This window comes from Oryzias melastigma, linkage group LG5 (assembly GCF_002922805.2).
Source record: "Oryzias melastigma strain HK-1 linkage group LG5, ASM292280v2, whole genome shotgun sequence".
In the NCBI taxonomy this organism is placed as follows: Eukaryota; Metazoa; Chordata; class Actinopteri; order Beloniformes; family Adrianichthyidae; genus Oryzias; species Oryzias melastigma.
This window is the reverse complement of record NC_050516.1, coordinates 36942537-36961351: the sequence shown is the minus strand read 5'-3', so window position 1 is coordinate 36961351 and position 18815 is coordinate 36942537. Positions and strand designations below refer to the sequence as shown.

The window sequence follows — 18815 nt, the reverse complement described above, 5'->3', positions numbered from 1 at the left end:
CACCCCTCCCCCATGTCCGTCTCACCCCTCCCCCGTTTCTGTCTCACCCCTGCCACCGTTTCTGTCTCACCCTATCAGAAAACAGAGCAGCAGAACTCATTCTGGAATCAGGGAACTTTGCTATCAGTTAGTGCCGGGCGGATCAATCCAAAATATCAATAGTATTGATCTGAAGTTGGTATCGTATTGGATCGATACGCAGATATCGATATTTCTTCTCTTTTTTGAACTTCAGCAGCTGAGTCTCCGCCTCACCACTCTCTCAGTGCATTCATGAGGCAGCGTGCATAGTTCACCATATTTCCACTTATTTAAATTGTTGTCTTTGTCAAGTTACAATTCAATTTTTTTCATTTAAAGGCTAAGAAGTTACTAATTTATTTATATCTCTACCAGTAGTTTTTTAATTGTTAAACATTTTGATTTATTTTTGTGTCATAGTTACTTTTTTCTTTTGGTTTCGAGGTTCTTTATTTGCCATTTATGCAACAACGTACATTGAAGCATATTGGAATTCTTGTGCTGAGCTGAGGTTTGTCGACTTCTTCAAGTTTTTTTTAATAAAATATTTTCCATTTAATTGAAAATATTGTCCTAATTCTGTTTTTATGTTTAACAAGTAATTTTAAAAGGGAAACTTATAAAAAAAGACATTCACGGAAATTAAAAGGAATTGAGATTTTGAGGTTTATGTCACATCCACTCTACAAAAAATATCAATATTTGTGATACTGACCGGTACTGGATCAATACCCTAATGTTCAGTATCAACAGAAGTAGAGAGAGAAAGGTTTGAGACTCAGACTGAGGAAGTGCTGCGTTCTTCTTCTGATGAAATGCTTCAGTGTTAAATTAGTTTATTTCAGAACCTCAAACAGAATGAGCTTTTTGTATTCTGGGACCACACACATACGTGTGTGTGTGTAGACGTGTTGTGTGTGTAGACGTGTTGTGTGTGTAGACGTGTTGTGTGTGTAGACGTGTTGTGTGTGTAGACGTGTTGTGTGTGTAGACGTGTCGTGTGTGTAGACGTGCTGTGTGTGTAGACGTGTCGTGTAGACGCGTCGTGTGCGTGGAGGCCTGCACACAGAAGCCCACAGGGAGACTCCGGCTGCCTCCAGGCCAGCACGCCCATCCTGTCTCTGCCTTTCCTGCTGTGCAGCCTCGCTCACAGCCATGTTCACAGGGATCGTGAAGGCGTTTCTCTATTTGGCCACAGGCTCATTACTGCACATTTTTCTGTGCAGGTCTGGCGTTTTGGGAGGCCAACCCCGAGTCTTCCCGCTCTGAGCATCAGCAGTCTGCCTCCATGCATAATGTGTGGAATTATTTTCAGCTTCTATCAACGTAGCCGACGCTCTCAAACAACGAGTGGAAGAGACCGGCAGATCTCAACTATAGGAGAGACTTCCAGCTGAGGTCATCCTAATGAGGTTTTCTCGGGGGGGGGGGGTCATTCTGTCACTCTACATCCTGGTGTTTGGTCAGTCTTCTAACCTGATTTCTGATTGTGAGTGCTGAGGCAGCAGAGTTCATAAACTGGTGTTAGAATAACACGGGAGGCGCGCTCGTCTCCCCCAGCGAGGAAGGCTTTGAAAAGGTGGAGTTTCCTCTTCTGTGGGGAGGCCCAGCCGTGACCTGACACACGGTTCCAGCATCCCCCCTCCCAATGCATTTATGATGGTTTCTGTCTGATTCAGAGGCATGTGTGAGGTCACTCCAGAGCATTCTGGGTGGGCATGAGGCCGTTTCTGTGTTTCAGTGGGAGGCTCCTCCTTCTCTCTACACAAACAGGAAGTGTGTGTGTGTCACTCACATAGCTGGCAGGGGGGATCGTCCCGGGCTGCTGTCACTCCCGTTGCTGTTTCCATGCTCCATTGCTCCATTCATCTCCTCGCGGATGGCATTGGCCAGACAGTTGAGGGTAGGACTCCCAATGGAAGCAGTAGTGTATAGAGGTATGTTGTTTTCTGCCACTGAAGCCTGAAAGCAAAGCCCCCGGCATTAGAAGTGAGGAGGAAGAGAGCTGTCAGCACTTTCATCCTCTGAAAGCAGCAGCCAGTGAGACAGAAGACTTCAAATGAAGTCTGGGGAGGAGGTGGCGCTCGGTCTGTACCTGGAAGGCAGCAGAGAGGTTGGGGCCGTAGCCCAGGCTGCTCTGGAGGTTCTTCACCAGAGCCGGACTTCTGCACAGACAACAATCAGGTTAGGCCACAGACTGGTGTCTGACTCAGATCCAGAATCTGATTTCATCTAAAGAAATCGATGCACTTTCAACTAAACCCATTTGGTGGTGTAGTAATGTGAGGATTAAGGCTACAGTTCTGAGATGTTCAATCACTTCATAATAGCACGCAACTGTTTCCAGTTGATGAGAGAAGAACAAGTGATGGAGGCATGATGGATGATGAGCTTAACACAAAAAGCATGACAGCAACACTGAGGGGGGGCATGCAGGCGGGGGTGCTTACTGTACAGGAAGCTTGTCAAAGTTCTCATCAGCGATGCGTTTCCGAGGACGGCCTCGCTGTACGCGTCGACCACGCTTAAACTCTTCATCATCCACGGTCCAAAAGGACCCACACTCATCCTCTAACCTCACAAAGCAGGAGTGCAGGGAAAGGCTGGTGCGAACGGCACCCTGGGAAAGCAGGGGGGGGCAGATGCAGTGATGGACAGCACACACACGAGGGAAGGGTCAGCCGTGTGCTTATGAAGCATCACCAAAAAGCACGGAGGGGGGCGCAGCAAGCAAACAGGATGAAATGGAGCGGCAGGAGCTTCTCGCCATCAGTCAGCGGGGAGACCGACTGGAACAGGCCACACCTACCCGCTGATCTTCTGAGGCCGTCTCTTTTGGAACTCTATCTCGTCGACGGTCCACACCGCCCCTTTCACGTTTTCTACTCGCACAAAACACTTGTGAAGACTAAGATTATGCCGGACGGCATTCTGCAGTTAGTGACAAAAACAGAGAGAGTTTCTATCAGGAGGGAAACATTTTGTCATGACTGTAAAGAGGAAACAGTTTGATGTGAAACCTGAAGGAAAGAGTCAAACATGTGAACCACAAACAGGAACAGAAGAGATGTTTGATGACAGAGTTATCAGATAAACTGCTCTACTCATAATTATCACCATAAAAAGGTTACTTTAGAACAGGGGGTCAAACTCAACCACAAGGGGCCAAAATCCAAAACACGCCTTAGATCGCGGGCCGAACAACATTTATTAAAATTTTTAAAACTTTAAAACCGTACATTTTAAATATAATTATGAACTAGAACTACTAACTGTGATAATGCTAGTGTGAATGCTGTAAGCTGAATTTGGCCGCTGAAGAAAATACTTAGGTTAGCCAAAAGAGTTAGCATGTAGCTGAAATATTAGCTAAACTCCAAAATAGCCTAAAAAAATCGTAATAAATGCAAAAATCATCCAAAAAGCTATCAGAGTGACAATTTAAAAAAAAATTAAGACTGTAACTTTTTAACATAATTATGAATAATAAAAAGTCAGGAATATTATTCCAGAATAAATCAACTTGAACCTTAAATAACTTTCAATATTTTACTCTCCATAAAAATATATTTTGTCAAAATTATACAAGTTAGAAATGAGCTCAAGATAACATTAGGCTATTAATAACAATAAAACAAAATGATCTGGAGGGCCGGATCTGGCCCCTGGGCCTCGACTTTGACACATGTGCTCTAGTACATATTTTTGACATACATGATAGAAGTAAACATGTCAAATGTTCAGTCCTTTAGGTCAGAAGATCTGCATGTGGCAAAGCAGTGAAAGGAGTGCAGTGCTGGTGAAAGTGCTGCCCTCCATGGCATCAGCATGTGTGAGAGGAGGAGGTCATGGTGGAGCAGACTGATCAGCTCAGCGGCCTCAGTGCCTCATTACTGCTGTGCTCTCACTTTCAGGCAGATCTGAACCCGCTTTAGAATTCAAACTGAAGAGCCGGAGCTATAAGACTCTCCTCACCACCCTCCACCTGCCCTGTTCTAAGCCTAGCTTTGAATGTGGAAACTGATTGGTTGGTTTGATAAACCGAGCCCTGGCGGTCGATGTAGCTCTTGTGTGTCTGTGCCTGTTGATACACTAATAATTTTAGATTTTTTATCATGGTTATTATCCACAGCACCTCTGGGGTTCTGTTCTCTACTCTCATTTACTTCACGTCTCCTCTTTATTATTTATTTTATTTAGTTCTTTGGGCTTCTGTTTGGTGCAGTGCGATTCAGGTGTTGTTCCTCTTCCCCTCCAGGGGAGCGGGAGAGATTTCAGATTCCTTGTGGATCGCCTGTGCTCTTGTTCGTGGTCGTGGACCACGACTCTGGCTCGTCTTGGCCATGGACCACGACTCTGGCTCGTCTTGGCCATGGACCACGCCTCTGGCTCGTCTTGGCCGTGGACCACGCCTCTGGCTCGTCTTGGCTGTGGACCACGCCTCTGGCTCGTTTTGGACTTGGACCTCGCCTCTGGCTCGTCTTGGCCGTTGACCACACCTCTGGCTCGTCTTGGCCGTTGACCACACCTCTGTCTCATTTTTTCCGTGGACCACGCCTTTGGCTTGTCTTGGCCGTGGACCACATCTCTGGCTCCTCTTGGCCGTGGACCACGCCTCTGGCTCGTCTTGGCTGTTGACCACACCTCTGGCTCGTCTTGGCCGTTGACCACACCTCTGTCTCATTTTTTCCGTGGACCACGCCTCTGGCTTGTCTTGGCCGTGGACCACATCTCTGGCTCCTCTTGGCCGTGGACCACGCCTCTGGCTCGTCTTGGCCGTGGACCACATCTCTGGCTCCTCTTGGCCGTGGACCACACCTCTGGCTCGTCTTGGCCGTGGATCACACCTCTGGCTCCTCTTGGCCGTGGACCACGCCTCTGGCTCGTCTTGGCCGTGGACCACACCTATGGCTCGTCTTGGCTGTGGACCACACCTCTGGCTCGTCTTGGCCGTGGACCACACCTCTGGCTCGTCTTGGCTGTGGACCTCACCCCCACCTGCCCCCTAGTCCCATCTGGCTGAACTCTATTCCAATACGTAGTTGTAGAGTTAGATAAGCTAATTCCTATTTAACAGTCCGGGTAAATCTCCTGGGAGAAGATCTCTCCTTCATGTGGACATCCCTGAGGGTTCTTCTTTTTTTTCTGAATCAGGTTTTTTAGGAGTTTTTCCTCACCGAGAAGGAGGGTCTAAGGGCAGGGATAACCAGTTTTATTTAGTCTGTTTAGTCTTTAGCTATTCCTTATATTTTATGACTAACTTTCTGCTTCTGTAAATTTACCGGCATGAAGCCGAATGAGGCGATTCTTCTGTGATATTGGGCTATCTAAATAACATTGAATGGAACCGAACCACCGACTTGTGGTGTTCTAAACACAGTTACATCTCCTCTGTGTGGATTCATCAGGAGGTTTGTTAGATGGAGGGGGCTGTGAGGGGTTGTGCATGTGACTGAAGCTTGATTACTGCAGTTTCCATCCTTCATTCATCCAAACATGCACAGTACCCATGCAGAAGAGAAGCAGTTTTACCTTCCACGTAGCTGCGTTGCGCCTGAAGTATGCAAACATTCGTGTGAACCAGTTGTAGATTTCGTTTAGTGTTAGCTGCTTTTCTGGAGACTCCAGGATTGCCTGGTGGAAACAGGAAAACAAACACTGACACTACTGCTGCATCACAAAATAATGATGAACTCACGACAGTGAGACAAGAAGGCAAAACGGCCTATTGGAGCCTTCCCTGAGTACTATGAATCCCTGTTAATTCAAAAGAGATTTGAATACATTTTCCTGAGTAAATGAAGGACAAGCGAAAACATTCTCCCAGAGATTACAGAGCAGCAATTATGGACGGCTCAGATTAGCTCCTGAGATCCCAGATTACTCTGGCTGAGCAGTAATTGACCAGCCACATTAAACAGATTCATCCCTACTGTTGTGTGAAATGAATTTGGTAGCAACTGCAGCAACTAAACCAGAAGTGGAGTTGTGAGTGTGGCTTCAGCTCAAACCAATGGATTATCAGACCTTCTGCTTAACTGCAATCAGGAGAATATACGTCTTGAAAAGAGGAGCAGACAGATGCTGGAACAACGACAGAGAGGTTCTTACCTGTCTTATTAAAGAGGCGTATGTGAACGGAGGTCTGACATCTGCATTCATGTAGAACTCTTTGTTCTGACTAATATCTGGAGACACAAACCAACAGCTGTCAGTGACAAAGTGCAACGATATCACATCAGTGTGTGACAAACAGAACACAGCAGTGAGTGTACACAGATCAGCTGTCTGGAGACACTACAGTGCATTAAGGATCAGGAGAATCTCAGGAGCTTCATCCTTTCATTTGCTCTACAGAAGCCACAACAGTTCTTCTGTACACTCCGTTTATCTGACCTCTTTTCCTGCCGTTATCTTGTTCTGTCATTAACACGGATTTATGAACCACCATGACACAAACGAACTAACAAAAAGCCTGCTAGCTTAAGTCATGAATCCTCCAGAGCAGAGGTCCCCAGCCAACCGAAGCTAGTTCGCTTTTTGTTGTTAGCAATGGATTTCTGCTTTTATTTTTCACATTAAAATGGTTCCTTCTGAACTTTAGTTTGAACATTTCTAGATGAAGATTCAATCCAATATAACTGTTGATTTGTAAAAGTCGTTTCTGATTTGTGAAAATTCCTTAAAAGCAACATTGACATTTTTCTGACACTTCCAGGTGTGATGAGAAGAGTCAGTCCAGGCTCAGGTTCTCCTTCAGACACATTCACCGCTCTGTCTCTCTTTTTAAATGAGATATTTCTCTTCAACACAGGTGAGTATTTCCTGTGCTAAAGGTTCTTAACAAGGTTTCATCAAATGGAAACGTCTTATTTTCCCTGATCAATAAAGAACTTCTACAAATCAGACACTTTGTGTTACTTCATTTCTATGTCAGTGATCTGCAGCTGGATTAAGGTCTAGATTTCATGTAGAAACTACAGTAGAAACAGTTATTGACTGGAATAAACTGCTTTTAGAGATAAAGATAATACACAGCTGTAGTACTTTAACATTTAATGTTAAGAATTCAATAATGAATTGAATTTACATATTTTAATTCAGGGATTTCATGCCGGGTGCTGTTTGTCTGTTTTGTGTCTCGTCTCCATCCAGTACTCCTGTATTTTTAGCTGTGAAGATTTAACAGTGGAAGCATCAGCGATCAGAGGGCAGCAAATGATGGTCATGAATAGAATATACAGTGCATATACATACTACATATACTAAATATTACATTATAGAGTCAGATCAAACATTTGTTTCTTCTTTTTTTTACACCATATTGTGTTTGATTGGCGTCTTCAGTGGATGTTTTCCTTGTCAATCAAATTCTTCTGTGTCTCCAGAACAAAATTCATTCAGTTTTCCAAATGTACAGAAATCTTTGATCTCCATCAGATCTTCTGTAATCCTTATTTTCTATGAAGGTTTGAAGTTTGAGAGTTTAAAAAAGAGAACAAAGTGTCTGTTTATGTGTAGAGCAGTTTTATAGCCTTAGAACATCTGGAAGAATAGTAGGAAATAAAGACTTTACAGATTTCACCTTTTGGGGTTATTTTTAGAACAACTGCTGGGATAAACTAGGGATAAACTAGGGATCAGAGTCATCCAGAAGATTAAAGAACAAATGCATCAGAGCATTTCAACTAGGAAAGTAAAGGTTAGTATCTGAGTGAGTATCTGTGTGAGTATCTGTGAGTATCTGAGTGAGTATCTGAGTGAGTATCTGTGAGTATCTGTGTTAGTATATGAGTGAGTATCTGTGAGTATCTGAGTGAGTATCTGAGTGAGTATCTGTGTGAGTATCTGTGTTAGTATCTGAGTGAGTATCTGTGTTAGTATCTGAGTGAGTATCTGAGTGAGTATCTGAGTGAGTATCTGTGAGTATCTGAGTGAGTATCTGAGTGAGTATCTGTGAGTATCTGTGTTAGTATCTGTGTTAGTATCTGAGTGAGTATCTGTGTTAGTATCTGAGTAAGTATCTGTGAGTACCTGAGTGAGTATCTGAGTGAGTATCTGAGTAAGTATCTGAGTGAGTATCTGTGTTAGGATCTGTGTTAGTATCTGTGTGAGTATCTGTGAGTATCTGAGTGAGTATCTGTGAGTATCTGTGTTAGTATCTGAGTGAGTATCTGTGTTAGTATCTGAGTGAGTATCTGTGTTAGTATCTGTGTTAGTATCTGAGTGAGTATCTGTGTTAGTATCTGCGTTAGTATCTGCGTTAGTATCTGTGTTAGTATATGAGTTCGTATCTGAGTTAGTATGTGAGTGAGTATCTGTGTTAGTATCTAAGTGAGTATCTGTGTTAGTATCTGAGTGAGTATCTGTGTTAGTATCTGAGTGAGTATCTGAGTGAGTATCTGTGTTAGTATCTGTGTTAGTATATGAGTGAGTATCTGTGAGTATCTGTGTGAGTATCTGTGTTAGTATCTGAGTGAGTATCTGTGTTAGTATCTGAGTGAGTATCTGAGTGAGTATCTGTGTTAGTATCTGTGTTAGTATCTGAGTGAGTATCTGTGAGTATCTGTGTGAGTATCTGTGTTAGCATCTGTGTTAGTATCGGTGTTAGTATCTGTGTTAGTATCTGTGTTAGTATTTGAGTGAGTTTCTGAGTGAGTATCTGTGAGTATCTGTGTTAGTATCTGTGTTAGTATGTGAGTGAGTATCTGAGTGAGTATCTGTGTTAGTATCTGAGTGAGTATCTGTTAGTACCTGAGTGAGTATGTGAGTGAGTATCTGAGTGAGTATCTGAGTGAGTATCTGTGTTAGGATCTGTGTTAGTATCTGTGTTAGTATCTGAGTGAGTATCTGTGTTAGTATCTGTGTTAGTATCTGTGTTAGTATCTGCGTTAGTATCTGTGTTAGTATCTGTGTTAGTATATGAGTTCGTATCTGAGTTCGTATCTGAGTGAGTATCTGTGTTAGTATCTGAGTGAGTATCTGTGTGAGTATCTGTGTTAGTATCTGTGTTAGTATCTGAGTGAGTATCTGTGTTAGTATCTGTGTTAGTATCTGTGTTAGTATCTGAGTGAGTATCTGTGTTAGTATCTGTGTTAGTATCTGAGTGAGTATCTGCATTAGTATCTAAGTGAGTATCTGTGTTAGTATCTGTGTGAGTATCTGTGTTAGTATCTGAGTGAGTATCTGTGAGTATCTGTGGTTCCAGTACCAGGAGAGATGGGCATGTTGTACTTTTCGGAGTACCGCCGTCGGATGGGCCCCACGTTGTGAAGGCTGTTGGGTGTGATGACAGAGTGCGTCTGGGACAGGGGTGTGAGGGGGGCCGTGGGTGTGGTGGGGGTGTGGGGGAGGCTCAGAGGAGGAGAGGATTCTGGGGCCGACTTGGACAACGTGACGCTGGACACCAGGTTGAGCTGAAAAGGAAGCGGGAGAGGAATGAATGAATGGCAGACGGACATTTCCTCACCAGCTGGAGCTGCAGCATCTGCAGTGGTTTGTTCTCATCAACAGAGAGTTCAACCAAGAGCGTTCTCTGCAGGACAAACGGACGCTGCTTCTCATCTTCCACTAAGCTGTCCTGATAATAAGACAGCAGAGGAAGAGCTAATCTAGGCTAATTAGCTGAAACCGAGTTCTGCAGATTCTAATTATAGAGGTGAACCGATGATTAACTGCTGTGCTGGACTGACCTCCATCCTGAGGCCTGTGCTGGACCCACAGACTCGAATGTGTGGAGTGAGTTTGTAAAATGAGAGATTTAAGACAAAAATGACAAAGTAAACCCAGAGAATGAGCAGAGAGGAACAGGAGGACTCCGCTTTCATATTACAGCAGCAGTCAGGTGCAGAATGTTTGCCTGAGCCCTGCTCCAGCTATTAGCCAATGACACATCCATATTCCTGCTAAGTTGGTCTAATTGCTAATTTACCAAAAAGGGTCAGTTTGTAAATTGATGACGGCTAAACGCAGCACCACCAGTGATGGAGAAATACCTCAACGGTTCGAATACTCTGGGAGAAAATGAAACGGGACGGAAAGAATGTAATTAAATCAGCCGAGGTCTCTAACCAAATCTGTCTGTTTGTGTTGTAACATAAATATGTCGACTGGCCGACAAAAGCAACAAAAATAAAACAACAACAGAAAACAAACCCAACACCTCACTTTCTTTTTAATTTAACCCTTCCCAACGACCTTCTAACTCATTTTGTCTGAGCTTTTGTTTTTTAATGTAATAGTTGAACTTTCAAGGATTTGTTTAAAGATTTTTCCATTATCTGATACTCTGACCTGAAACCGTTTTTGTTCTGAATTTGTTGGTTTTGAAATCCTCGTGTCCTTTTTGGCTGGAATTGAACTCTTTCAATCTGTTTCTTGTTCACTCTAAGCGGATCCTGATTTGATCCCATAGTAATTGTTCTTCTTTTTCAGACTTTTGTTCAACGTTGTGTGGCAGACTTTGGAGAAGTGCTCTAAACACGGAATGATCCACTAAGTCTTTAAATGGGAATATTTTCATCTTTATAAACTGTGGTGTAGATGTCCCAGTAGTTACTCCTCATTGCTCGTTTCTGTAATGTAAACATAAGGTTTGTTCATTTCTTGTTTGTCCAATTGTGTGATTTGAAGTGTGATTTTTATAGACGTAACCCCTAAAAAACAACCTTGGTCGTGTTCATTCGTCAGATGATCCATCATCGTTTTGACGGAATAAACTCGACTAAAACACAGATTTCAGAAATATAAGTTCAGACTTTCCAAAATTTAAAGATTTTTACAAATGCACAAACTTGTATATTTTATGTCCGTAAACACATACTATAGGTGCTGGGATTCATTTAGTAAATATGGTTTGAAAACAGTTTAGATCCAGCCGGTCCACATCGTGGTTCCTCAGAACAAACTGGTGTTTCTGACACAATCCTATCACCAGAGCGAGGCTGCAGGCCCACTCCTCCGGCTGTGGATTAGCGGCTTTGTTTGGGGTTTCATCCATATTCCCGGACCATAAACACACACAATAGGCCAGACAGGCTGGTAATAGCCTCGCCTTTGTTCGCTCAGCGTTTGGGCTCGCTCCAGTTTGTGGACAAAATGAGACTTCAGACTGAAATTAATTAAATGGTAATTGGTGATCTAATTATACTGACTTTGACTCGGCAAAGAGCAAAAAAAATAAACAATAAGACCCCCTTAATTATGGACGACGAAAAAGGTCAGATTTCTGATAAGAATGCTCAGTGACACGGCGTGCAGACAGACACCCCCACAAACACAAACACACCCACAAATACAAACACACACACCCCCACACACACACACACACACACAGTCACAGTCACACACACACACACTAAAACATGCATCGCTAATGCGGAACATTTTGCTTTCGCCGCCCCTCCCCCTCCCAAGGAACGTCCCACAGACCGCGGAGCGTCGCCTCAGTTACAATCAACCATGAATGAAAATACATTTTACATCAACAAACAAACAAACACTGGAACAGCCAGACGTTCTGTTTGTTCTGATCCACAAACACCGGAGAGGATCCGAGCCGCTCCGTACTCGGATGGAGAACAGAGTTTCTCCAGAGATGATGGATGAAGGAACGAGCGCGGCGCCGTAGTGCGGCGCCGTAACGCGGCCGGTCCTCACCGGCCTGGGGCAGCAGACCCCGTCCCACCTGACAGCCCGCCTCTTTACAACACAAACGCCGCGGTTCTCATCGACACACAGTGTGAGACTGGCACTGCTGTACCAGAGCTCATCCACAGGACCGAGTCCTGCTGTGGATCAGCGGACTCCTGGTCTACAACGGTCAACAACTACAAACATTTCTAACCTGCAGCAGGCAAACGTCACGCAGCAAAGAACAAGGCTGTAGAGAAATCAGCACTAGAATCTGCAAACGCTTTTTCAGTTTTAGGATTGTTTTCCTCAGGTCACTGTCCGATGTCAGAGCTAACGCAGGACGATTCTACAGATCCAGACTCAAGTCGATCTTCAATGGAAGATAGTTTAATAATTATAACAAATAATAAGAAGGATTCTTTTCCTGGTTAATCCGTATCAGGAGCTTCAACACTTCTGTTTATTTTAGTAACATTTGTTTAAACATTTAAACATCCACTTGAATTAAAGGATGTTTTTGGTGTTTTTAATATGTTCTTACAGCATTTTCCCACGATGGAAGACATTTATAAAAGAATTGTAGAAACTTTCAGAGTATTTCTTTATTCAAACTGTGGATCAGGATCTGAGGAATAGAGCTGCCACGACTGATCAACCACTAATCCACTTTATAAGAGTCGATGAGTCGTTACTTTATATTGTATGGAGTCGGAGTGTCGTAAAGTTGAACAAAGTTGTGAGAGTTCAGCACCAAAAAAATGCAGGTTTTAAAAATATTTAAGAAACTATCGTCTTAATTGTGGTTAGTTTAAAGCTGATGACGGTTTAAAGGTTTTACAGATGACCCGATTAGTCGACTAATTGGAAACATTTATCAGTGAATAATCGACTATTAAGTCATCGTTTGTGGCAGTTGGGAAAAACTTCTCAGTCGCGATGGGCGGGGCCAAAGTCTCCCTGCTCCGCCCCCCTCTGATGCATCCTCTGTCAGTCAAACAGATCCATGATCGTCTTTGTTTTCCAGGTCTGAGCTGGAATCTGGATCAGAACTGGACGGCTAAAGTGAGCTTGGAGTTGTGAGGGGCTGTAAGCTGGTGGGAGAGAGAGATGGATCCTGGGAAATAGGTGGAGGCTTACACTGCACCAAAGGCCCCGCCCACAACCCAGAGGCGAGTCTGTGATGAACTCCTGCCCAACTTTAGGTCCCAGAAGACGATACAATTAAAAAAAACAACGATTTTGCCTAAAAATGTCATCATGCTAGTTTACAGAAGACTGGGACTGAAAACAGACGAAGAGATGACGCAGGGGGACTCTAAACCGTCTTTATATGTCCTCATAAATAATAATAGGAATTCACACAGAGCAGTGAGGTTATTAAGGAGGAAAAACATGGGTGAAAATACTGAGAAAACTAAGATTTTCCTTCTGAAAATACAAGTCATCTCTACTCTGATTTAGTCCTAATTGGTTCCTGCATGTTCCTGCTGTTGCTCGTGTGCGTCAGACGCAGGACGGCGATTCATCACGGCAGCAAATGGAATCCTGGATGTAGAAGACGCCTCTCCAATCTGTATTTACCGTCTCCCTCAGCAGAACAGCTGTTTGTGTTTAGCAAACAAGTGAGAAGACGGAAGAGGGATCAACGTGTGCGTGATGGGGGTGCTGCTCACCGGCTGGGGGGGGGCTTTGGGCTCCGTGGACTTGACGTGGAGGTGTGTCATCATCGCCTGCAGACGCTCTTTATCTTTAGCCAGCTGCAAAAGACGAAAGAAAATCAGGGATTACAGTCAAACAAGATGTGGATTTTCATTCTCTGGTAACAGAATAATGACAATAAACTGTTCTTCAAATCAGATTACTGATTGTGAATATGGATGAATAAACTGTCAACAGGGTGTATTTTAACGAGTGAATATGTTGTAATAGGAGTTAAAAGAAGAACTGATTTTCTATCTGATTGAAAGAAGAACTCCATCGTTTATGAAGCAGAACGCTGATAATCCTGTGAACTCCTCTGGGTTAACACCAACTCAATGGAGCTAAATCGGGGATTTATGGATGTAAATATTATTTACATCCATAAAGCACATTTAAAAAATATATTGGGGTTTTTGCTAAAAAAAAAAAAAATGTTCAAAACTTTTTCCTCTTCTAAAAAAACGTCATTATTTTCAGCTTCAAATCTTTTGATTTTCAAGTTTCAAAACTCAAAATTTCAATTTCAAAACTTTTTTCAGTTTAGAATCTTTTTTTTCATTTTGAATCTGAAAATTTCAGTTTCACATTTTTTGGCCCCATTGTGGCGCTTTGGGGCGGGGCTAACACGAAGGACCAATCACAATCGATGAGGGTGGTAACTTCAGTCGTGGTGCGTTCACTGACTCTGAGAACTGTGGGAATTACAGTCAGAAAACGTCTGAGTAGTCTGAACTATCAGAGTCTGAAGTTGTCCATAGGCCAGTTTTATGGCGTATAAAGTGCCCGTCCAAAACGCCGTTCTGGCCCGTTCAAAGCGCCAGGCGTCAAAAACGTCCGTATGCTTGTATAAAATAAGGACGCTGCCGTCATCTCCTGATGGTTCGAGCGTTTGCACTTGAACTTTTTCTGCTGCTGTAAACGTGAGTTGGAGTCTGAAAAGTAAACTTTTGCTGACTCTCAGTTGCATTAATATTTTAATTGTACTTAAAACAAATCATTTTTAAAATTTGCTTTATTTGAGTTTCTAACAATATTGGCTGCGGTTTATCTCCATAGAACTCAGACGGATTCCAGAAACAGGAAAATCTCATTTCCAAAGGCTGAAGTTGAAAATCCCCAAAGTGTCTTTTTGTATTTGTGCTGCTGTGTTGCAGACGTTAGAATATTGGATAAATCTGTCTCATCATGAATCATAATAACCTTGTGTCTGAACTCATTGTCATGTCTGCGTTTGCATTTTTAAATAAAGACTCGGAGGTTTTCCATGCTGGACTTTTTCCAAACGGCGTCTGTTCTGTCCAATCATTTACAAGTGTTTTATTGTTGGCGCCAAACAATTAAAAGCCATAAATAACCTTAAAAGCCAGTAAAATTCAGACTGTAATTATCTCCTGCCGCTGAGCCCCGGGCTCTGCATAGATCTCCTGATGCGGCCGTGCATATATAACACTTCTTTAATGACAAATGCAGCAGATTCTCCCTCTGCCCCCCATGCAGACGGGGGGGGGCTGAAACTACGTAGACCAAAACAACTGCATGGACAATACCTGCAACTCCAGCTGCTGCACCACCTGCATCTGCACTCGGCACTGCGCCGTGCTCCTGTCGTCCAGCGCGTGCTCGTGGTTCAGGTGCCTGGAAGACAAAGCCAGACGTCCTGAAGATCTGAGAGGACAGGAGGAACCATAACAGGTCTGATGAGCTGCGTCTGCCCCCAGAACCAGAATCGCTGTGAGTTCAGACGTCCTGGAGTCCAGAGGACACGCAGACAAGGAGAAGGGATCTGTCACTAACCTGAATTATTGCTGTAATTATCAGCATTTCTCCTTTTATTCCAAGAAGACGCTCCATCCCATAACTAATCTAAATAAGTAGCTCACTAAACAGAAGACGCTTTCTTTTCTATGATTTATATAAAATAATGGAGATAAGATTCATGAGTGAAGGAAATATGATTGGAGGAATTTTATCAGCTGCTGTTGAAAATGCTGCGGCGTTTCATTAATCATTTAATCATAATCTGAGCAAGACGCTTGAACCGACTTCACAAATCCCCTCCCATTCCACTACTTCATTATGCTCGCTAATGGACCCCATATATTAAATATATCATAAATTATATCACATCTGTGGTGACCATGTAGGTCACTGTCACCCAGCATGTCTCACGCTTTACCGCAGACCAACACTCAGACGGATTCATGATGCTGCCGCCGTCACAGCTGTGTGTTAACACAGAAATCTGCATTTAGAAAAGGAACTTTTCTGTTCTGCTGCAGCACCTTCAGCCTAACGGTGAATCGGTCATTTCTGGAACAGAAAGCTGCTTTCCTGGATGTTTGATTCAAGTTTTTGAAGAGTCTATCACACAAAATCGACTTTTTAGTGTTTAATAATGTTAGTGCATACAAACCCCTCCCCCCAAAGCGGCATTTGGATCACATCTCTGAGCGTTCCTCCAGATCAGAGGTCTGCCACCGTCAACAGAAGCATTCAGGTTCATTTGTCACTGAGGAGACAAAGTCTTCCTTCACCCTTTAAAGATCGGCATGAAGAAGACACAAACATTCAAAGAAACAGCTTTTTCTTTCAAAATAAAAGACACCCTGTCACTTATGATCAATGATCACCTTAAGATCTTAATGCAGCGAACGTAGTCGTGGTGGAATGTCAACAGTGATGAAATAACATCATTAATTTTACTGTTGTTGGTGCATCTGTGCCAGAAATGTAAATCTGAGATCACCCATTCTACAGTTTCATTTTTGAACTCACTTAAAATTCCTTCCTTTTAAAAAAGAGAAAATCTGCTCAATAATCCGGTCCACCTTAATGCTGGTTGTGTTTATTGATGTCCATTGATTTTCTGTTAGACAGGAGGCACAAAAAAGTGTCAAAATGTTGTATTTCAGCTTGTGATACTCACTGTCCTTGTAAATGAGTTCAAGTTTACTTTTACTACTTTCTCACTTCTTACGTTATAGTTAACCTTTAGAAACGTGTTTTTATTTTGCTTTCCTAAAAGAGTTACATGTAAGTCTGGAGCTGCAGAGCTCAGCTCTCTGAGCACCAGCCCCTCCCAAACCATGAGAAGGGCTGTTCCTCCACCTTCATACGTACCAAGGTGGAGGAACAGCCCCTTCCAGGAACAGACAATAATCAATCAATAATTTGATTGTAGCTTATAAATTATAAGTTGTGTATCATACGGAATGGTACAGCTCCTCCATAAAATCACCAACCAAAGTTTCATCTTCTTCACTTTTCCAGCTTCAGCCTGAATTAGACGCAGCCATCTGAGGAGCGCGAGACAAACTTGAAAGGACCTGGTCGTGTTTTAAACAGAAAAAAGATCCAGCTGTTCACTTGTTAGGATGGTTATTTATTTTAAATACCGCTGAACGCGCTTCTCACGTGCATCTGATCAGACTGTAACCTGGCCGCGCATGAGAAGAGACGAGCTGCTGCTGTGGCGGCGCGAGGGGGGTGGGGGGGGGGCGTTCTCCAGCGGCGTCACCCAAATGCTCCTTTTATCTCGACAAAAATGAATAAATGTAAGTAAATCCCAAAGGACCGCTGACAGAATCAAATGTTGGAATGGTTCTCCCTCAAACTTCAACAATGACTTGTACAATTCTCCGACGTTATTAAAGTAGAAGCTGTTTACATCCGCGGTCTCGTGGTCGAGGCGTGGAAAGAGGCGGACGGTTGCAATAAACTCACTCCAGATTGCCGACAGAACTTCCTGTAGATTCCATGACTCGGCTATGACTCAGACCAATCGCTGAAGATGGGTTGCAGACGTTTCAAAATGCCGGTATCCGCTTCAGGAAGTGACGGTGAAAGCGGCGGCCTCCTTTCACGAGGAGAGAAGGTAATGCATTTCCAATGGGGGCCTCATGGCTCCAGAAGTCCAGTATTTTTACTGTCAGTGCTGCTCGTTTTCCTCTTTTCTTACATTTCACCTTCTTCCTCATAACGACACACAGCGTATGATTACCAGGAGATGAAATATTCAAAGGGCTCTGAGAGGAGGGTGGACATGGAGCCGAGGATGAGGAGCTGACAGAGTACCAGCATGTGTCACTCCGCAGATGAAGACTCTGATTACAGAATGACGTCAACGATAAATCCGAATCTCAGAGTCGGCTGGACTCACAGGGTTTGTCCTCCGTTACACTCAGGAAGGGAACACTTCCAGCTGGATTCTCACATTTAGAGGGGAGTCATTCTAAAAGCAGATTTGAAACTAAATTATGAAGAAAGTTCAGATTGGAAATCTCCTCGGATCTTTTGTGTTTCAGTGACATGACGTCAGAGCGGCACTAGAGGGCGCTGCTGAGTTTCCCTGGACCTGACCTCTGACTGGACTCATGAGCCGGGTCTGACCCGCACAGGCCCGGTATGGACCCCCCCGCTGGGCGCTGAACCTGAAGACAGGAACGGGTTTGGTGTCTTGCGTTTGTTGAGACGGCGTGGAGGCGTGTCCTGTTTTCTTTGAAAGCCCAAATAAACACTGGGTTTAAACTAACACTTCAGTTCGGGGGAGTTGTTGCTGTTGGCTCGGGAGCACGAATGTGTTTGACATTCCAGCTCAGCTCACCGTCCTCCTGACAGAACGGCGTGTTCTGCAGACACACCTCCGCTGGATTTACTCGCCGCTCCTCTAACCACAGCAGATTCCCTGTTTTTACTGTGATTGTTTCTGGAGGTTTCATGTGGAAGCGCTTAAGCGTTGGAGAGTTAACACCTCGCCGCCCGCCCGCCCCTCCCTCTCCTGCTGTGAGACAAAGCCAGCATTGTGAGGCTCTCCGATTGTTTTCTTAACCTGTTCCAGCGCTGGAAGAGACGACCAAAGTAAACAAGATGTTGCCATGATAAAAACACTTGTAAAAACACGGCTGAGAGCCCTCAGAGAGCCGAGCGGGACGCTCTCCCTCCATAAACAAAGGCTGAGGCAACATCAGAGCAGAACCCACCGGGGCAGATGGAAAAGGGCGACTGTGTTTCTGAATCACTCCTGTGGCAGGACGAGGATCCGTGAGGTCAGCGGTTAAAGCTCATTCTAATCAACTCATCCTCATTTTACTGGTGAACGTTTTCTCTGCTCAGGAGGCAGTTTTTCCCGCCTGTCTTATTAAAACAAGGCGGCGGCTTCACACGAGCTCAGGATAATGGAACGGTGTCATATCTTGTTTAGAAGGTAACTAATCTGGCCTGACAGTCAGCCATTGATCTCCTGCCACTACAAACATCTCTTCATCCTATCTGTAACCAGAGCGCTTTTACGTGATGGATTACCCACAGTGCACTGCACACACAGTTGATTAGTCAACCTGGCTTTGACTAAAGTGGGCAAACGGTTGAAAACAACGATCACGCCAAACCAGAGAGTCAGACGCCATGGCACAGGAGTCACCAGAAGAGGACGGTCTATTCTGTGGACCGCAAAAAAAATT

At 43.9% G+C, this 18815-nt stretch overlaps 1 protein-coding gene across 15 annotated transcripts in view; it reads right to left on the bottom strand.

Annotated features, from left to right (window-relative positions):
- The window catches only part of foxp1b (forkhead box P1b), a 179803-nt gene that overhangs the window by 7312 nt on the left and 153676 nt on the right, over nt 1-18815 (bottom strand). For 14 of the 15 annotated variants that reach the window (XM_036212113.1, XM_036212109.1, XM_036212111.1 and 11 more), the window contains 8 exons: nt 14904-14991; nt 13329-13412; nt 9233-9437; nt 6133-6209; nt 5554-5655; nt 2831-2952; nt 2117-2186; nt 1817-1983 (listed from right to left, as the gene is read on the bottom strand). In XM_036212113.1, coding sequence (XP_036068006.1) covers nt 1817-1983; nt 2117-2186; nt 2831-2952; nt 5554-5655; nt 6133-6209; nt 9233-9437; nt 13329-13412; nt 14904-14991 — 915 coding nt within the window. Of the gene's footprint in view, nt 1-1816; nt 1984-2116; nt 2187-2471; nt 2642-2830; nt 2953-5553; nt 5656-6132; nt 6210-9232; nt 9438-13328; nt 13413-14903; nt 14992-18815 lie in introns of those variants that run through there. The other variant, XR_004947971.1, reaches the window with a different exon arrangement.